Source organism: Amblyraja radiata, chromosome 6 (genome assembly GCF_010909765.2).
Source record: "Amblyraja radiata isolate CabotCenter1 chromosome 6, sAmbRad1.1.pri, whole genome shotgun sequence".
NCBI lineage: Eukaryota > Metazoa > Chordata > Chondrichthyes > Rajiformes > Rajidae > Amblyraja > Amblyraja radiata.
This window is the reverse complement of record NC_045961.1, coordinates 46,103,772-46,120,386: the sequence shown is the minus strand read 5'-3', so window position 1 is coordinate 46,120,386 and position 16,615 is coordinate 46,103,772. Positions and strand designations below refer to the sequence as shown.

The window sequence follows — 16,615 nt, the reverse complement described above, 5'->3', positions numbered from 1 at the left end:
TACCTAAATCTCTACTCCATCTCATTCCCTTGTGAACAATGTTAGAAAATATGTGTTTACATTGCAATGATCAAATCTGTACTATTTTTGTTAATTGGGCCTCCACTTCTTTGATAGTCTTCTCTTTTTCTACGATTTCCCGACCCAAAATCGTAGTCTATCCGTGTCCTCCAGAGATACTGTCTGACCTGCTGAGTTACTCTAGCACTTTATTTGTCTGTAAACCAGCACCTGCTATTTCTTGTATATCCAACACCGCTTCTTTCCTATTTAAGGAATTTCTCATTTGTAGCCATGTTTTAGGAATTCTTTACCCTCATAGCACCTCAATCTGTTTAACCTTGTCCGCACTCGGTTTCATAATAATATTTAAGGAATGAAGCAAATTAAATCTAACCGATTTAACTCTAGCTCGGCGAGTTTAAAATATCCATCGGAGCAACACGACTCCAGAAGTGGCTCCACGCCAGAGAGAATAATTTAGTGAAACATTTCCCCAAACTCTTCCATGTGAGGCATGTGTCCACTTCATCAAAGGCATCCCGCCAAAGATATGAGGGCCGATCTCAGGGCCGTGCAGCGAAGCGATTTGCACAAGAATTCTCGCACCCATCAGGCATTAGTCATCCTTTCTATGTAACTACCTCCTAAAGACGAGCCATTGTCATTGTATAACAATTTATATCCAGTGTGTAGGAAGGAACTGAAGATGCTGGTTTACACCGAAGATGGATACCAAAACCCGGAGTAACTCAGCGGGTCAGGCGGCATCTCTGGAGAAAAGAGACCCGAAATGTCACCTATTCCTTTTCTCCAGAGATGCTGCCTGACCCGCTGAGTTACTCCGGCTTTTTGTATCTATCTTCAATTTATATCCAGTGTCCTCTCCCGCCTACTATGTAAACACTGACGTTAAAATCAACATCAAAGCTTGAGTTACTCCAGCACTTTGTGTACTCCTTTTGTGTTTAACCAACATCTGCAGTTCCTTGTTTCTACATTTTGACTGCTCGCCAATCTTCCTCTAAAGCATCGCCGCTGTGTGCCGCATCTCTGTTTTATGGTGTTGTTATTAATGGCACATCAAACAATCCCCTGCCTACGTGGGAGGAAAGTAATGTGTTGGTATTGGGCGACACGGTGAGAGCCTGGCATGGTCCGCCGATGCCCGTGTGTGTGTGTGTGCGGGCCAGTGCCGAGAGGGGCCCTCCATGTGATGTGGGGAATATTTACAAGGCAAGGCTCGGCCGCTGTCCCTTAAGCCTTGTCACCGCGGCTTTTAAGGGCAATTTGGGGCGGCATTAACGACGTCTGAAAACACGTGATCGCAGCGACCGTGAGCTTTAAAAATGTTTGTTCTGGGAGAGTAAAGCAGGAGAGGAAGGGGATTTGGAGAGCGGGGAGCTCGCTCGGATCGGCGCTGGCCACTCTGAAGCTCGGGCGATGAACCGGCGACACCAGCGGTGCACGGCGCAGCTTCGGGTTCGACGCCTTGACACGCCGATGTGCACCATTGACCAGGATGTCTGGCAGGAAGATCTCGTCCGAATCGTTCAGCTCCACCAGTTCGGATTACCCCGAGAGCCCCGAGGACGCCGGCTGTCCCTTTTCGCGGCTGTTGAATGGGAAGAGCTCGGTTTCGGGGAGCAGATCGGCAGCCCGGCGGCGCGTTAACCTGGACTGTCTAGGAGCGAGCATCCGGAAACTTGTCCTTCCCACGGTAAAGAACACGATACATATTCCACCACTGCCTCATCTTTCTCACTTTACATGCCAGGCAACCCCTCTTTCCGCTGTTATGTTCTGAATGTTCCCAGAGGTGTATTTATTCTGTGCAAACGATTCCACCTCTCGGGTGCCTGACAACCTCTAATGTTTCAGGCTCACTTTGGGCAAGACGAGTGGCCGCCTGTTAGTGTCTGTCTTTTGTTAATCGGTGGCTATCTGCAACTAACTGCCACAGGGGGTAGTTGGGGTAGGCACTATAACGACATTTAAAATATACTTGGACAGGTACATGGACTGGGAAGGTTTAGAGGAAATGGACCAACTGGGGAAATGTAGAAGCAAGGAGTTGCAAATGCCGGTTTACAAAAAAATAGGACACAACGTGCTGGAGCAACTCAGCGAGTCAGGCAGCATCTCTGGAGAGAATGTACCCTTCTGCAAGCCTAGGGCAAATGTGGCCTTTAGGATAAAGGGGGCATCTTGGTAGGCATGGGCCAGTTGGACTGTTTCCGTAGTATATGACTCAGTGCCTCTATTTCGTACGGGGGAAAGTCTGAGATATCTTTATTGTTGACCATTTGAGACCCGAATCCGTCAAGTTATAGAGGCAAGTCTTTTCTAGTTAAACTCGATGTGAGATTTGGTATTTTTTAGAAATAGCGATAACCCGCGATCTTTTAAGAAGCTTTCAGGCTTCGCCTAGTCATCAAATTCACGCACATGATTAACGATACTGATATTAGATGGGATCTGAAGAAGGGTCGCGACCCAAAACGTCGCCCGTCCAATCCCCCTCCCACACACACATAGATGCTGCAGAGTCCCTCCAGCACTTTGTGTGTTTAGCTGTATTTAACATCCAGTTCTGTGCAATCTCACGTTGATCACCTTGACGTTTTCAGTGTCCGGAGTATAGTTCGCCTTTTCCATTTAAGTGCACTGACATAACTAATGCTTCAGAATAACTTTTATTTAGTATCACCCCCAACTCAACTCTGATTGGCAATGTAATCTTTGGTGCTAATTCCAGGCAGCATCTTTGATTTTTGACCGTCTAAGACTCTAATCAATTTAGAGAGAACGTCGTCATTTATCTAAGCGCTGCGCTGCTATTGCAGGGCATTATCAAATGAAGCCTCGTCTTTAAATCAATTATCTCCATAACTCTCCTTAATTTATCAATAATAACCTGCACCTGCTGTACCATTAACCCAAACGAATGGGGTTCACTCGTTTATGCTATTCCGCTCCTAGCTCAAAACTGAAACGGAATTAGTTGGAAATGCAATAAATGCACCTGTGGATCAGATCATTGATCAAATGGTGGAGCAGACCCATGGGCCGAATCAGGAGATGTTTCGGGTCGAGAACTTTCTTCAGACCAGTTTGAACAAGGGTCTCGACCCGAAACATCACCCGTTCCTTTTCTCCAGAGATGCTGCCTGACCCGCTGAATTACTCCAGCTTTTTTAAATGTCTATCTTTGGTGTAAACCAGTGCCTATCGTATTACTTTATTCTCTACATTTTATTTAAGCTCCTCGGCTATTTTGTGTGATATGCAACAAATACAGCTTTTAGAATGTGTTCGAGTAAAATAAAGTTAGATTCTGATTAAATAGTTCATTCATCACATTGTGTGTGGATTATTTCAGAGTCTAATTTCAGCGTTTATCTTTATGAAGATAAACTCTGAAATAATTCACAGTTGGAAACAGACGAGATGAGGCAGGAACTAACAATGATATATGGATTAATGGACTAACAACCTGATGTATTACTGCTACTGACATTGGAAATCTGAATTAACGTTGCACCCAGTCTTGTACGATTTGCGTCTTTTCACACTTCGTTTCGAGCATGCGTCATGCGGTCCCAAAATGCAAAACCAAATGCTGGCACCAGTGTGCCCTGGCGGGAGATCATCTAGCATTGCTGATTAGGAGGGGTTGAACTTGTATTCTTACATTGTTTGGCTCAGATTTAATGGATACATATTCACCAAACCAACTGCTGAAATAGCTGGGTTATTAATGATACAAGTGGTGGACAAGTCGTCACCTGTCCACGTTGTCCAAAGATACTGTCATACCCGCGGAGTTACTCCAGCACTTTGTGGTCTTTGTTTTGTAAACCAGCATCTGCTGTTCCTTGTTTCTGCAAACGGAGCCGAGTTTTGCTTATTCCATGCAGCATCTTTGATTTTTGATTTAAATCTTTTTATTTGAATTTCACAGCAATTTTCATACATACAATGATAACAGACAGTGACAGTCAAGGCATAATTGTGCAACCGTATGTAAGCGACCCTCAAAGCCCTTACCCTTACCCACCCGAATCAGGTCGGAACCAAACGGGGACAAACAACACTCACATACATACACATCCACACAAATATGGGAAGATAAACGAAAAAAAAAGTAAAAAAAAAAAAAAAAAAAAAAAAAAAAGGGGGGTCACTAATAACAGTAAATAAGTAAGTAATTAAAAAAACAAGTTGGGGGAGGTGGGGGGGGGGGGGTTAAGGGGAGAGCAGCTGCAGTAGAGCAGAACAATGGTGGAGAGCACTCAGTCCTCTTCCGAGTCCGGGGACAAGTTGAGAGAGTTAACAAGTTCCAAGAAAGGGTTCCATGTATCTAGGAATGTCCTTTGAGAGAGAACCTAAGTTTTTCAAGCTTTAAATTGTAAAGCACCTCCTTAATCCAGCGGGTGTGTGTCGGGGGACAGGTGAGCCTCCAGTTAAGCAAGATCAGTCTCCGGGCTAACAAGGTTGTAAAAGCTAGAACCCGTTTCACCGCAACAGAGAGGTTGGTGTTGGGAGAGGTACCGAAAATGGCTGACACTAGGTTTGGAGGAATAGTCTGGCCGTAGGCTCTGCTTATCAAGTCGAAAGCACTCCTCCAAAAGGCTGCTAGCTTAGGGCAAGACCAAAACATATGGCTATGGTTGGCAGGAGATTGATTACATCTGTTGCAGGTGTCCCTAACAGCGGGGTAAATTCTAGATAATCTTGCATTTGTGTAGTGGACTTTGTGAAGGACTTTGCATTGGATTAGGCCATGACGGGCACATATGGAGGAAGAATGGGTCAAGTCCAAGGCAGAGTCCCATTGCTGGTCTGTTAGTTTCGTATTCAGCTCACCCTCCCACGCAGCTTTTAATGAGGTATGAGGTTTCAATATAACCGACTATAACAAGTTATACAAAACAGAGATGCATTTCTTCCGGTTGTGATCTAGAGCTAAGATGGTATCGGTCAGGGTTTCAGGGGGGCGATTTGGGAAATGGGGGAATGTCTTCTTCACAAAATCCCTAATCTGGAAAAAACGAAAAAGGTTGGAGTTTGGGAGGCTATAGTTGGACGAGAGCTCCGCAAAAGACGAAAAGATGCCATCCTTGTATAGGTTTTTGATACTACTGATACCGTTGCTATGCCAGGTTTTGAATGCGTGGTCTGTACTTGAAGGTTTAAAGATGTGGTTTTTAAGCAGTGGGGTCAAGATGGAAGGGCCTTGTAAACCGAAGTTTTTCCTGAGTTGACTCCATATCTTGAGCGAGAGGGACGCAATTGGGCCTGCACCCACAGATGTTATAGGAAGGGGGAGTTGGGAGCATAGGACAGACCGCAACGGGAGATGTGAACTCGCCTTTTCCATGTGTACCCAGGTCGGTAGGTGGTCGCAATCATCATTCATCCAATACAGGAGTTTTTGCAAGTTAGCTGCCCAATAGTATCGCCTAAAGTCAGGAAGTGCCAAACCGCCGTCACTCTTAGGAGACTGCAGTATCGCCTTTCGGATTCTAGCCGGTTTGCTACCCCATAAAAATTTAGATATTGTCCTTTCTAATTTATCAAAAAAAGATTTAGTGATAAGTATAGGGACGTGCTGGAAAAGATACAGGAATTTGGGTAGGACGACCATCTTGACCAGATTTATGCGGTCCACGAGGGATAGCGGTAAAACTGACCAGCGGTCAAAATCTCTTTCAGCTTTCTCAACCAGAGGCAGAAAGTTTGTGCGGAACATATCAGATAAGGGTGTTGTGATAAAGACGCCGAGGTAGCGAAACCAGTCCTCTGCCCATTTGAATGAGGTTAAAGAGCGAGGGAGCTGCTTAGCCAATGAGTTAATCGGTAATAGCTCACTCTTTTGGTAGTTACGTTTATAACCAGAATACGCGCCAAACCGTTCTAAAATATTCGTAATCACAGGGAGAGAGCTGACTGGGTTCGAGATGTACAGGAGCAGGTCATCCGCATACAATGAGACTTTATGAGTTGTGTCGAACCGTGTAATACCTTTAAAGCCCTTCTCTGAGCGTAACCAGACCGCCAAGGGTTCTATCGCGACAGCAAACAGAAGTGGTGATAACGGGCAACCCTGTCTGGTACCTCTCTGAAGGGGAAGTGGGGCGACAGTGTGCCGTTTGTTTGTACTGAGGCCACCGGGGACGAGTATAATAGACTGACCCAAAGAATAAAACTGTTACCGAGGCCAAACCTGTCCATCGCCTCATATAGGTACCTCCACTCGACCCTGTTGAAAGCTTTTTCGGCGTCGAGGGAGACCACTATCTCCGGGGTCTCACTACTCGGTGAATGGATGATGTTAAGGAGACGCCTAGTATTGTGGGAAGACTGTCGGCCTGGTATGAACCCTGTTTGGTCTAACGAGATAATAGAGGGCATCACTCGTTGAAGACGGAGCGCAAGGGCTTTAGAGAGGATTTTGAGGTTCACATTCAGGAGTGAAATTGGTCTATAGCTACTACAAAGCAGGGGATCTTTCTCCTTTTTAAGAATTAGGGAGATAGTAGCCCACGACAAGGTGGGCGGTAGGTGACGATGTAAAAACGCCTCATTGTACATATCTCTCAGGACTGGTGCGAGGAGAGCAGAGAAAGCTTTGTAATATTCTACAGTGAAGTCGTCAGGGCCGGGTGACTTTCCGCTTTGCAGCGATGTGATGGCTGCTTGGACCTCAGCTACAGTTATGGGACCACCCAAGTCTCTCGTGGCTTCATCGTCAATTCGGGGAAACGTCATACTACTGAGCATGTCACCTGCAGTGGGAGGACAATCGGAAACGTATAGTTCAGCGTAGCAAGAGGATCAGTATGAATCTCCCCTAAGCTGGATCTAATGGCTGGAATTAGCCGTGAAGTCGCCTCGGTTCTGGCCTGATGGGCCAAAAGCTTCCCAGCTTTATCCCCAGATTCAAAAAAGTGTTGCCTAGATTTAAGCAGTCGTAGCTTAGCTTTATTAGTAGACGTGCATCTTTGATTTTTGACCGTCTAAAGTTGCAGTCCCATGAGCAGAGTATCTCAGCCCTCTGTGTGCGCGTTGATTGGAAACATCCTGCAGGCCAGTTGCCTAGGAATCTGATCATCCCTTCCGCCAAGGAAGGAGGCTAATAGGGCCACACACCCGTGGAAAATTGGAAATACAAGGATGGAGTTAAAGGGAAAGGGAGTATAGGAAAAGTTAAGAAAGACACCAGAATTAATGGGACAGAAAGCTCACTAAGGGACATGAGAGCATAGCCAAGTGAAATTGGAATCGATGTGAAAGGTGAGGTGAGTAATGGATTAAAAGTATTATATATGAATGCGCGAAGTATAAGAAGTAAAGTGGATGAGCTTGAGGCTCAGTTAGAGATTGGTAGATATGACATTGTCTCATTACAGAGACATGGCTGCAGGAGAATCGGGACTGGGAACTGAATATTCAGTCCTATAGAAAGGTCAGTCGGGTGGGCAGAGGAGGTGGGGTAGCTCTGTTGGTGAGGGATGAAATTCAGTCCTTTGCGAGGGGTGACATAGGGACTGACGATGTAGAGTCGCTGTGGATGGAATTGTAAAGGTAACAAGACACTAATGGGAGTTATCTACAGGCCCCCAAACAGTAGCCTAGATATAGGGTGCAAGTTGTAGCAGGAGTTAAAATTGGCATGTAACAAAGGTAATGCCACTGTGGTTATGGGAGATTTCAATATGCAGGTAGACTGGGAAAATCAGGTTTGTTCTCGACCCCAAGAAAGGGAGTTTGTAGAGTGCCTCCGAGATGGATTCTTAGAGCAGATTGTACTGGAGCCTACCAGAGAGGTCAATGCTGGATTTAGTGTTGTCTAATGAACCAGATTTAATAAGGGAACTCAAGGTAAAGGAACTGCTAGGAGGTAGTGACCATAATTTGATAAGTTTTAATCTGCAATTTGAGAGGGAGAAGGTTAAATCAGCAGTGTCAGTGTTGCAGTTGAACAAAGGGGACTATGAAGGCATGAGAGAGGAGCTGGCCAAGGTCAACTGAAAAAGCATTCTAGCAGATTGATGGTGGAACAGCAATGGCAGGAATTTCTGGGCATAATCCAGAGGATGCAGGATCATTTCATTCCAAAGAGGAAGAAAGATTATAAGGGGAGTAAGAGGCAACTGTGGCTGACAAGGGAAGTTAGGGATGGTATAAAACTAAAAGAAAAGGTGTATAACATAGCAAAGAGAAGCGGGAAGCCAGAGGATTGGGAAACCTTCAAAGGACATCAGAAGGTAACAAAAAGGGCAATATGGGAGGAAAAGATGAAGTATGAAGGTAAGCTCGCCAATAATATAAAGGATAGTAAAAGCTTCTTTAGGTATGTTAAGAGAAAAATGTTAGTAAAGACAAATGTGGATCCCTTGAAGGCAGAAACAGGTGAAATTATTATGGGGAACAAGGAAATGGCAGAAGAGTTGAACAGGTACTTTGGTTCTGTCTTCACTAAGGAAGACACAAATAATCTCGCAGATGTACTAGATGGCAGAGGATCTAGGGAGACAGAGGAACTGAAAGAAATTTGCATTAGGCGAGAAATATTATTGGGTAGACTGATGGGACTGAAGGCTGACAAATCCCCAGAGCCTGATGGTCTGCATCACAGGGTACTCAAGGAGGTGGCTCTAGAAATCGTTGAAGCATTGGTGATCATTTTCCAATGTTGTATGGATTCAGGATCAGTTCCTGTGGATTTAAGGGTACCTAATATTATCCCACTTTTCAAGAATGGAGTGAGCGAGAAAAAGGGGGAATTATAGACCAGTAAGCCTGACATCGGTGGTGGGAGAAATGCTGGAGTCAATTATTAAAGAGGTATTCATGGTGCATTTGGGTAGCAGTAAAAGGATTGATCCAAGTCAGCATGGATTTATGAAGGGGAAATCCTGCTTGACAATTTTTTTGGAATTTTTTGAGCATGTGACAAGTAAAATTGATGAAGGGGAGCCAGTGGATGTAGTGTATCTGAACTTTTAGAAAGCCTTTGATAAGGTCCCACATGGAGATCAGTGGGCAAAATTAGAGCACATGGTATTGGGGGTAGAGTATTGACATGAATAGAGAATTGGTTGGCTGACAGGAACCAAAGAGTAGGAATAAACGGATCCCTTTCAGAATGGCAGGCAGTGGCGAGTGGAATGCTGCAAGGCTCGGTGCTGGGGCCGCAACTATTTACAATATATATTAATGATTTGGATGATGGAATTAAAAGTAACACTCGCAAATTTGCAGATGACACAAAGCTGGGTGGCAGTGTGAACTGTGAAGAGGATGCTAGGAGGTTGCAGGGTTACTTGGACAGGTTGAGTGAGTGGGCAGATGCATGGCAGATGCAGTAAAATGTAGATAAATGTGAGGTTATTCACTTTGGCGGCAAGAACAAGGAGGCAGATTATTATCTCAATGGTGTCCAATTAGGAAAAAGAGAAGTGCAACGTGACCTGGGTGTTCTTGTACACCAGTCACTGGAAGTAAACATGTAGTTACAGCAGGCAGTGAAGAAAGCTAATGGCATGTTGGCCTTCATAACAAGAGGATTTGAGTATAGGATTAAAACGTCCTTCTGCAGATGTACATGGCCCAGGTGAGACCACATCTGTAGTATTGTGTGCAGTTTTGGTCTCCTAATTTGAGGAAGGACATCCTTGCTATTGAGGGAGTGCAACATAGGTTTACGAGGTTAATCCCCGGGATGGCATGTCTGTCATATGAGGAAAGATTGGAAAGATTTGGCTTGTATTCATTTGAATTTAGAAGGATGAGGGGGATCTTATAGAAACTTATAAAAGGACTGGACAAGCTAGATGCAAGAAAAATGTTCCCAATATTTGGGGAGTCTAGAACCAGGGGCCACAGTCTAAGAATAAATGGGATGCCATTTCATGATCAAGAGAGTTTATTGTCATGTGTCCCTGATAGGACAATGACATTCTTGCTTTGCTTTATCACACCAGAACATAGTAGGCACAAATACAGAACAGATCAGTGAGTCCATATACCATTGTATAAATATATACACACATGAATAAATAAACTGATAAAGTGCAAATAAACAGATTATGGGCTATTATTGTTCAGAGTTTGTCCGAGCAAAGTTTAATAGCCTGATGGCTGTGGGGAAGTAGCTGTTCCTGAACCTGGTCGTTGCAGTCTTCAGACTCCTGTACCTTCTACCTGAAGGTAGTGGGGAGATGAGTGTATGGCCCAGATGCTGTGGGTCCTTGATGATGCTGCCAGCCTTTTGAGGCAGCGACTGTGATAGATCCCCTCGATGGACGGGAGGTCAGAGCCGATGATGGACTGGGCAGTGTTTACTACTTTTTGTAGTCTTTTCCGCTCCAGGGCGCTCAAGTTTCCGAACCAAGCCACGATGCAACCGGTCAGCATGCTCTCTACTGTGCACCTGTAGAAGTTGGAGAGTCCTCCTTGACATACCAACTCTCTGTAATCTTCTCAGGAAGTAGAGGCGCTGATGTGCTTTCTTTATGATTGGACCAGGAAAGATCTTCAGAGATATGCACGCCCAGGAATTTGAAGCTCTTGACCCTTTCCACCATCGACCCGTTGATATAAACGGGACTGTGGGTCCCAACCTTCCCCTTCCAAAGTCCACAATCAGTTCCTTGGTTTTGCTGGCGTTGAGGGCCAGGTTATTGTGCTGGCACCTTTTGGTCAGTTTAAAACTGAGATGAGAAAAAACTTTTTCACCCAGAGAGTTATGAATTTGTGGAATGTTCTGCCACAAAAGGCAGTAGAGGCCAATTCACTGGATCAATTTAAAAGAGTGAGATAGAGCTCTTGGGGCCAGCGGAATCAAGGGGTATGGGGAGAAGGCAGGCACGGGTTGCTGGTTGTGGATCAGCCATGATGGCAATGAATGGCTGGCTGGCTCGAAGGGCCGAATGGCCTCCTCCTGCACCTATTTTCTATGTTTCTGTGTACAAAACACAAAGTTGAGAATTGCTAGCGTCCATACAGATCCTCCATCTGTAAAATTTATTAATTCAAAATTAATTAATATAAACCAAGTGTTTTAGATGAAAAGGTGGCTTCCAGAATCAATGTATAATATATCTTTTGAAATACTGAACATAAACAATTCAAAGTGTCACAGTAGCAACTTCATTTTTCTTGATAGTACAGTCTAGGCAGCATAAAATGTCATGACTGGTGCTAAATCTTACATGATACATCATGATTTATCAAAGCATAACGTTCCATTGCTTGATCCCTGGTCAACACTAGAAGAACATTTAAAGCAAAAACTATAAAGGCGTGGGTGCCATTTCAGGCTGTTAATGATAACATAATTAGAAGGTGCAGGACCTAAATCAAAGAGTATAGAATTGAAGTAACTCAAATGAAAGAAATTATACATTTCAAAGAAAACATCCTCCAGTTCATTGGTGACTGCTCCCATTCCAGTTTAATGGGCAACTGATAAGTCCAATGTGGGAACCGCAAACATCTCAAAATGAGGCAAGCGATGCCCGTTTGGCAGGGGGTGGATAGATTGTAAGGTGAGGTGCTCCTTTCACTATTTATTCAGACCCTCTGTGCAAGGACCAGAGGTTCTCTATACTATCCCGAATGCTCCCAATGCGGGATAAGAGTTTATATGCCAAAGATTCGCAGGACACAGTCAGAACGTTACCGTTTTTTTTTAAGGTAGCTCTGAGCACATCTTTGAACCTTTTCCTTTATCCACCAGGGAATCTATTCACATGATAGAGCATTGAATTAAGTGGAAGATAGACACAAAAAGCTGGAGTAACTCAGTGGGACAGGCAGCATCTCTGGAGAGAAGAAATGGGTGACGTTTTAGTTTGAGACCCTTCTTCAGTCTGGTTAGGGACTAGGGAAACGAGATATAGATGATGATGTAGAGAGAATTAAGTGGTTGTTTGGGAATATGTCATTTAGCATGAAAACAATATTACCTGTTCAATGAATGAATGAATGAATGAATGAATGAAAACTTTATTGTCATTCAGATATACACCTAGACACAGTGCACCTTGAACGAAATTTCGTTGCATTTGACTCTCCAATCAGGTAAATAGTAAAAGTAAAAGTGCTAGGTGCGTCCATAAAAATGCCTCATGTGCATGGTTCTGTAAAATAAATATATATAAAAAGTTTTTTAAAAAGTGTCGATATTTAAAAAGTTCTAGCCTCGGTTTTGTTGATTGTTCAGTAATCTTATGGCCTGGGGGATGAAGCTGTTGCAGAACCTGGTTGTCCCGCTCTTCATGCTGCGGTACCTCCTCCCAGAGTTAAGCAGTATAAACAGTCCGAATTGTGGGTGTGTGGGGGCTCTGGTAATGCCCTTAGCTCTAATCAGACAGCGCTTGTACCCCATGTCCATGATTGAAGGAAGAGAAGTCCCAATGATTTTTTCCGCTGTCCTCACCACTCTCTGAAGGCACTTCCAGTCCGCAGCTGTACAGCTGCCGCACCACGTAGAGATGCAGCTGGTCATGACCGACTCAATTGTGCTTCTGTAGAAAGTGGCGAGGATGGGAGGGTGGAGGTGTAAACTTCTCAACCTGCGGAGGAAGTACAGCCGCTGCTGTGCCCGTTTTGCCAGAGATGTAATGTTTGTGGACCAGTTTAAGGTGTCCGTTATATGCACCCCCAGGAACTTGATCTTTTTCACCTGCTCCACTGCTGAGTTGTTGATGCAAAGTGGAGTGTGACTGGGCTGAATTTTCCTTCTGAAATCAACGACAATCTCCTTGGTTTTGTTCACATTTAGGAGAAGGTTGTTCCTGCTGCACCAGCTCACGAGCTGTTCCACCTCCTCTCTATACGCCTGGTCGTCGTTATTGCGGATGAGGCCCACTACTGTTGTGTCATCCGCGTATTTGATGATATGGTTAGTAGTGGACCTGGCGACACAGTCATGTGTCATCAATGTGAAGAGCAGCGGACTCAGGACACAGCCCTGAGGGGATCCGGTGCTCAGTGTGATGACCGAGGAGGTGTTCTTCCCCACCCGCACAGACTGGGGTCCTTCAGAAAGGAAATCCAGGATCCAGTTGCATAGTATGGTATTGAAACCTAGGGGTGCCAGTTTGCTCACCAGATGCTGGGGGATTATCGTGTTAAATGCTGAGCTGAAATCAACAAACAGCATCCGCACGTGGGTGTTCCTCTCCTCCAGGTGTTGTAGGCTCAGGTGGACTACAGAGGAAATAGCATCCTCTGTGGAGCGGTTCGGGCGATAAGCAAACTGGAACGGGTCAAAACTGGAGGGGAGTTTAGAGACCATGTGCTGCTTAATAAGCCTCTCAAAGCACTTCATTATTATTGGTGTGAGTGCTACGGGGCGGTAATCATTCAGGCAGGTTATTGTAGACTTTTTGGGAACTGGTATGATGGTGGCTGTCTTGAAACATGATGGAACAATGGCCTGGTTCAGGGAGATGTTAAAAATGTCTGTCAGAACCAGAGCCAGCTGGTCGGCACATCCCCTAAGCAGACGCCCCGGTATGTTATCCGGTCCGGCTGCCTTTCGCTGGTCAATACCCTCCAGGATTTTGCGGACTTCAGCAGTTTCAAAAGACAGTGTCTGTTCTCCTGGTTGAGGCTCTAATTTCCACATTGTAGTGGTGTTCAGTGCCTCAAACCTGCCGAAATGATTATTTAGTTCATTTAGAAAGTCTGTGTCATCCTTACAAGACATCTGAGGGGCCTTGTAGTTTGTTATGGCCCGGATGCCTTCCCACATGTTCCTGGTGTTGGTATCATCCTGGAAGAAACCCTGAATTTTCTGTCCGTGGGCGCGCTTTGCTTTCTTAATTTCGCGGTTGAGGTTGGCTCTCGCTGTTCTCAGAGCTCCCAAATCACCAGATTTAAAAGCCGCATTTCGTGCTTTCAGCATGGCACGCACCTCTGCAGTAATCCAAGGTTTGTGGTTGGCCCGGGTTGTGATGTTCCTGATGACAGTGACGTCCTCCATGCACTTCTGTATGTAGCCCGACACTGACATGGCATACTCATCCACATTGATGTTTTCGTTATGAGTGGCTGCTGTCCTGAACATGTCCCAGTCCGTGCACTCAAAGCAGTCCTGGAGTGAGATGAGTGTAATAGGGGCTCTGAAAGTGGAAATTGGCCCAGAAAAATATTCTGATCTTTACTTGCATATTCTTCTAGCAGGTTTTTGATTGGTTGATTGAAAGGTACAGGCCCTTCGGCCCATGGAGTCAATGCTGACCATCGATCACCAGTTAATGCTAGTTCTATGTTATTCCACATTCTCATCCACTGCTTCACTAGGGGCAATTTACAGAGGCTAATTAATCTACAAACCTGCATGTCTTTGGGATGTGGGAGAAAACCGAAGCACCCGGAGGAAACCCACACAGTCACAGGGAGGCAGACACAAAATGCTGGAGTAACTCAGTGGGTGGGGCAGCATCTCCGGAGAGAAGGAATGGGCGACGTTTCGGGTCGAGACCCTTCCTCAGATGTCAGGGGAGGGGGCAGAACAAAGATAGAATGTAGTCGGAGATAGGAAGACTAGTGGGAGAACGGGGAAGGGGATGGAGAGGGAAAGCAAGGGCTATCTGAAGTTAGAGAAGTCAATGTTCATACCGCTGGGGTGTAAACGACCCAAGCAAAATATGAGGTGCTGCTCCTCCAATTTGCGCTGGGCCTCTGACAATGGAGGAGGCTGAGGAAAGAAAGGTCAGATTGGGAATGGGAGGGGGAGTTGAAGTGCTGAGCCACCGGGAGATCAGCTAGGTTAAGACGGACTGAGCGGAGGTGTTCAGTGAAACGATCACCGAGCCTGCGCTTGGTCTGGCCGAAGTAGAGAAGTTGACACCTGGAACTGCGTATACAGTAGATGAGGTTGGCGGAGGTGCAGGTGAACCTCTGCCTCACCTGGAAAGACTGTTTGGGTCCTTGGATGGTGTCGAGGGGGGAGGTAAAGGGACAGGTGTTGCATCTCCTGCGGTTGCAGGGGAAAGTACCTGGGGTTTGGGTGGGAAGGGCCGAGTTGACCATGGAGGTTCGGAGGGCATGGTCTCTGTCGGAAGCAGAAAGGGGCGGAGATGGGAAGATGTGGCCAGTAGTGGGATTCCGTTGGAGGTGGTGAAAATGTTGGAGGATTAAATGCTGTATGCAACGGCTGATGGGGTGGAAGGTGAGGACAAGGAGGACTCTGTCCTTGTTACGAATGGGGGGAGGGGGTGGAAGAGTGGAGCTGCGAGATATCGGAGAGACCCTAGTGAGAGCCTCATCTATAACGGAAGAGAGGAACCCCCGTTACCTAAAGAATGATAACATCTCCAATGCCCTGGTATGGAACCGCTCATCCTGGGCGCAGATGCGGCAAAGATGGAGGAATTGGGAATAGGGGATAGAGTCTTTACAGGAAGCAGGGTGGGAAGAAGTGTAGTCAAGATAGCTATGGGAGTCAGTGGGTGTGTAGTAGATGTTGGTTAATAGTCTGTTTCCTGTGATGGAAACGGTGAGATATAGAAACGGTAGGGATGTCGGAGATGGTCCAAGTGAATTTGAGGCACGGGGAGAACGCGCCAACTCCACACAGACAGCACTTGTTGTCAGGATTGAACCCAGGCCTCTGGCGCTCAAAGGTAACAACTCTACTGGCTGCACCAATGTGCTACCCATATTTGAAGGACTTTAATGAAAATAAAGTAATTCATAAAGATTTGATCGTGACCAGTGTAACTATATTACTTTATTATTACTACTGACAAAAATTATCAGTGGTTGTGCAGTCTGGAAAGTAAATTTGGGTTGATATTAGTGCACAAATATCTATTTTGCCTAATTTAGTACCATGGCAATGCTCGCTGGTTGATATTTTCCTTAGTTTCTATTTAATGAAAACTGCAGGTATGAATTTTACAGTCCATACACACTCATCAAACATTTGGTTGAAACCACATTCTGTTTACACACTCAGTACATAATGACACTACTGTAGTCATCTCTACTAGCTGTATCCGAGATATCATTAAGGGAAATACTGATGTTTGTGTTTTTCATCTTTTGTGTTTTCTGTTCCAGTCCTAATGATAAAAGAATGTGAGTTAATATTTTACATAAATGTTCCCTTGTTGCAGCATCATTAAGTTTGTCATCTGTCTTGAATGGTGATGTTGAGCAGTTGCTGCACAAACTATTAAACATTGTAGTAAAGCAGAAGTAGCCATTATCTATTGGAGAATATTCTACTAAAATGTCTGCGCACCGGTTACCTTGAACTGATGGTGCTAAAGTATGAACCCATGATAGCAAAGAGAAACCCTATTAATTCTTTGTTTTTCAGCATTGCTTCTGAAAAATGTGGTTCTTTTAAAAAATGTGTGAAGGGCTGATTTATGAAGAAAATTAGCAATCGTGGAGATTGCTGATGCCAGAATCTAATAAATCTTCTCCATACAGTGTCTCCTCCAGAGTGTATTTCATCAAATGTAGGATATGTATGAGAATTCTGAGCAACCGTAAATGGAACTAAGGGCACAATTATTAAACATTTCACATGTTCTTGATCTAGTGAAAAAAAACCCGGCAGGTTTTAATTTGAGCAGTCAGC

General features: G+C 45.0%; 1 protein-coding gene across 1 annotated transcript in view; it reads left to right on the top strand.

Moving 5' to 3' along the window:
- The first annotated feature begins 1,268 nt into the window (after positions 1–1,268).
- Positions 1,269–16,615, top strand: part of gucy1a2 (guanylate cyclase 1 soluble subunit alpha 2) — a 161,092-nt gene continuing 145,745 nt past the window's right edge. Inside the window, exon 1 of the mRNA XM_033022678.1 lies at positions 1,269–1,720. Within this exon, the coding sequence (XP_032878569.1) occupies positions 1,523–1,720 (198 nt within the window). The 5' untranslated portion in view covers positions 1,269–1,522. The remainder of the gene's footprint in view (positions 1,721–16,615) is intronic.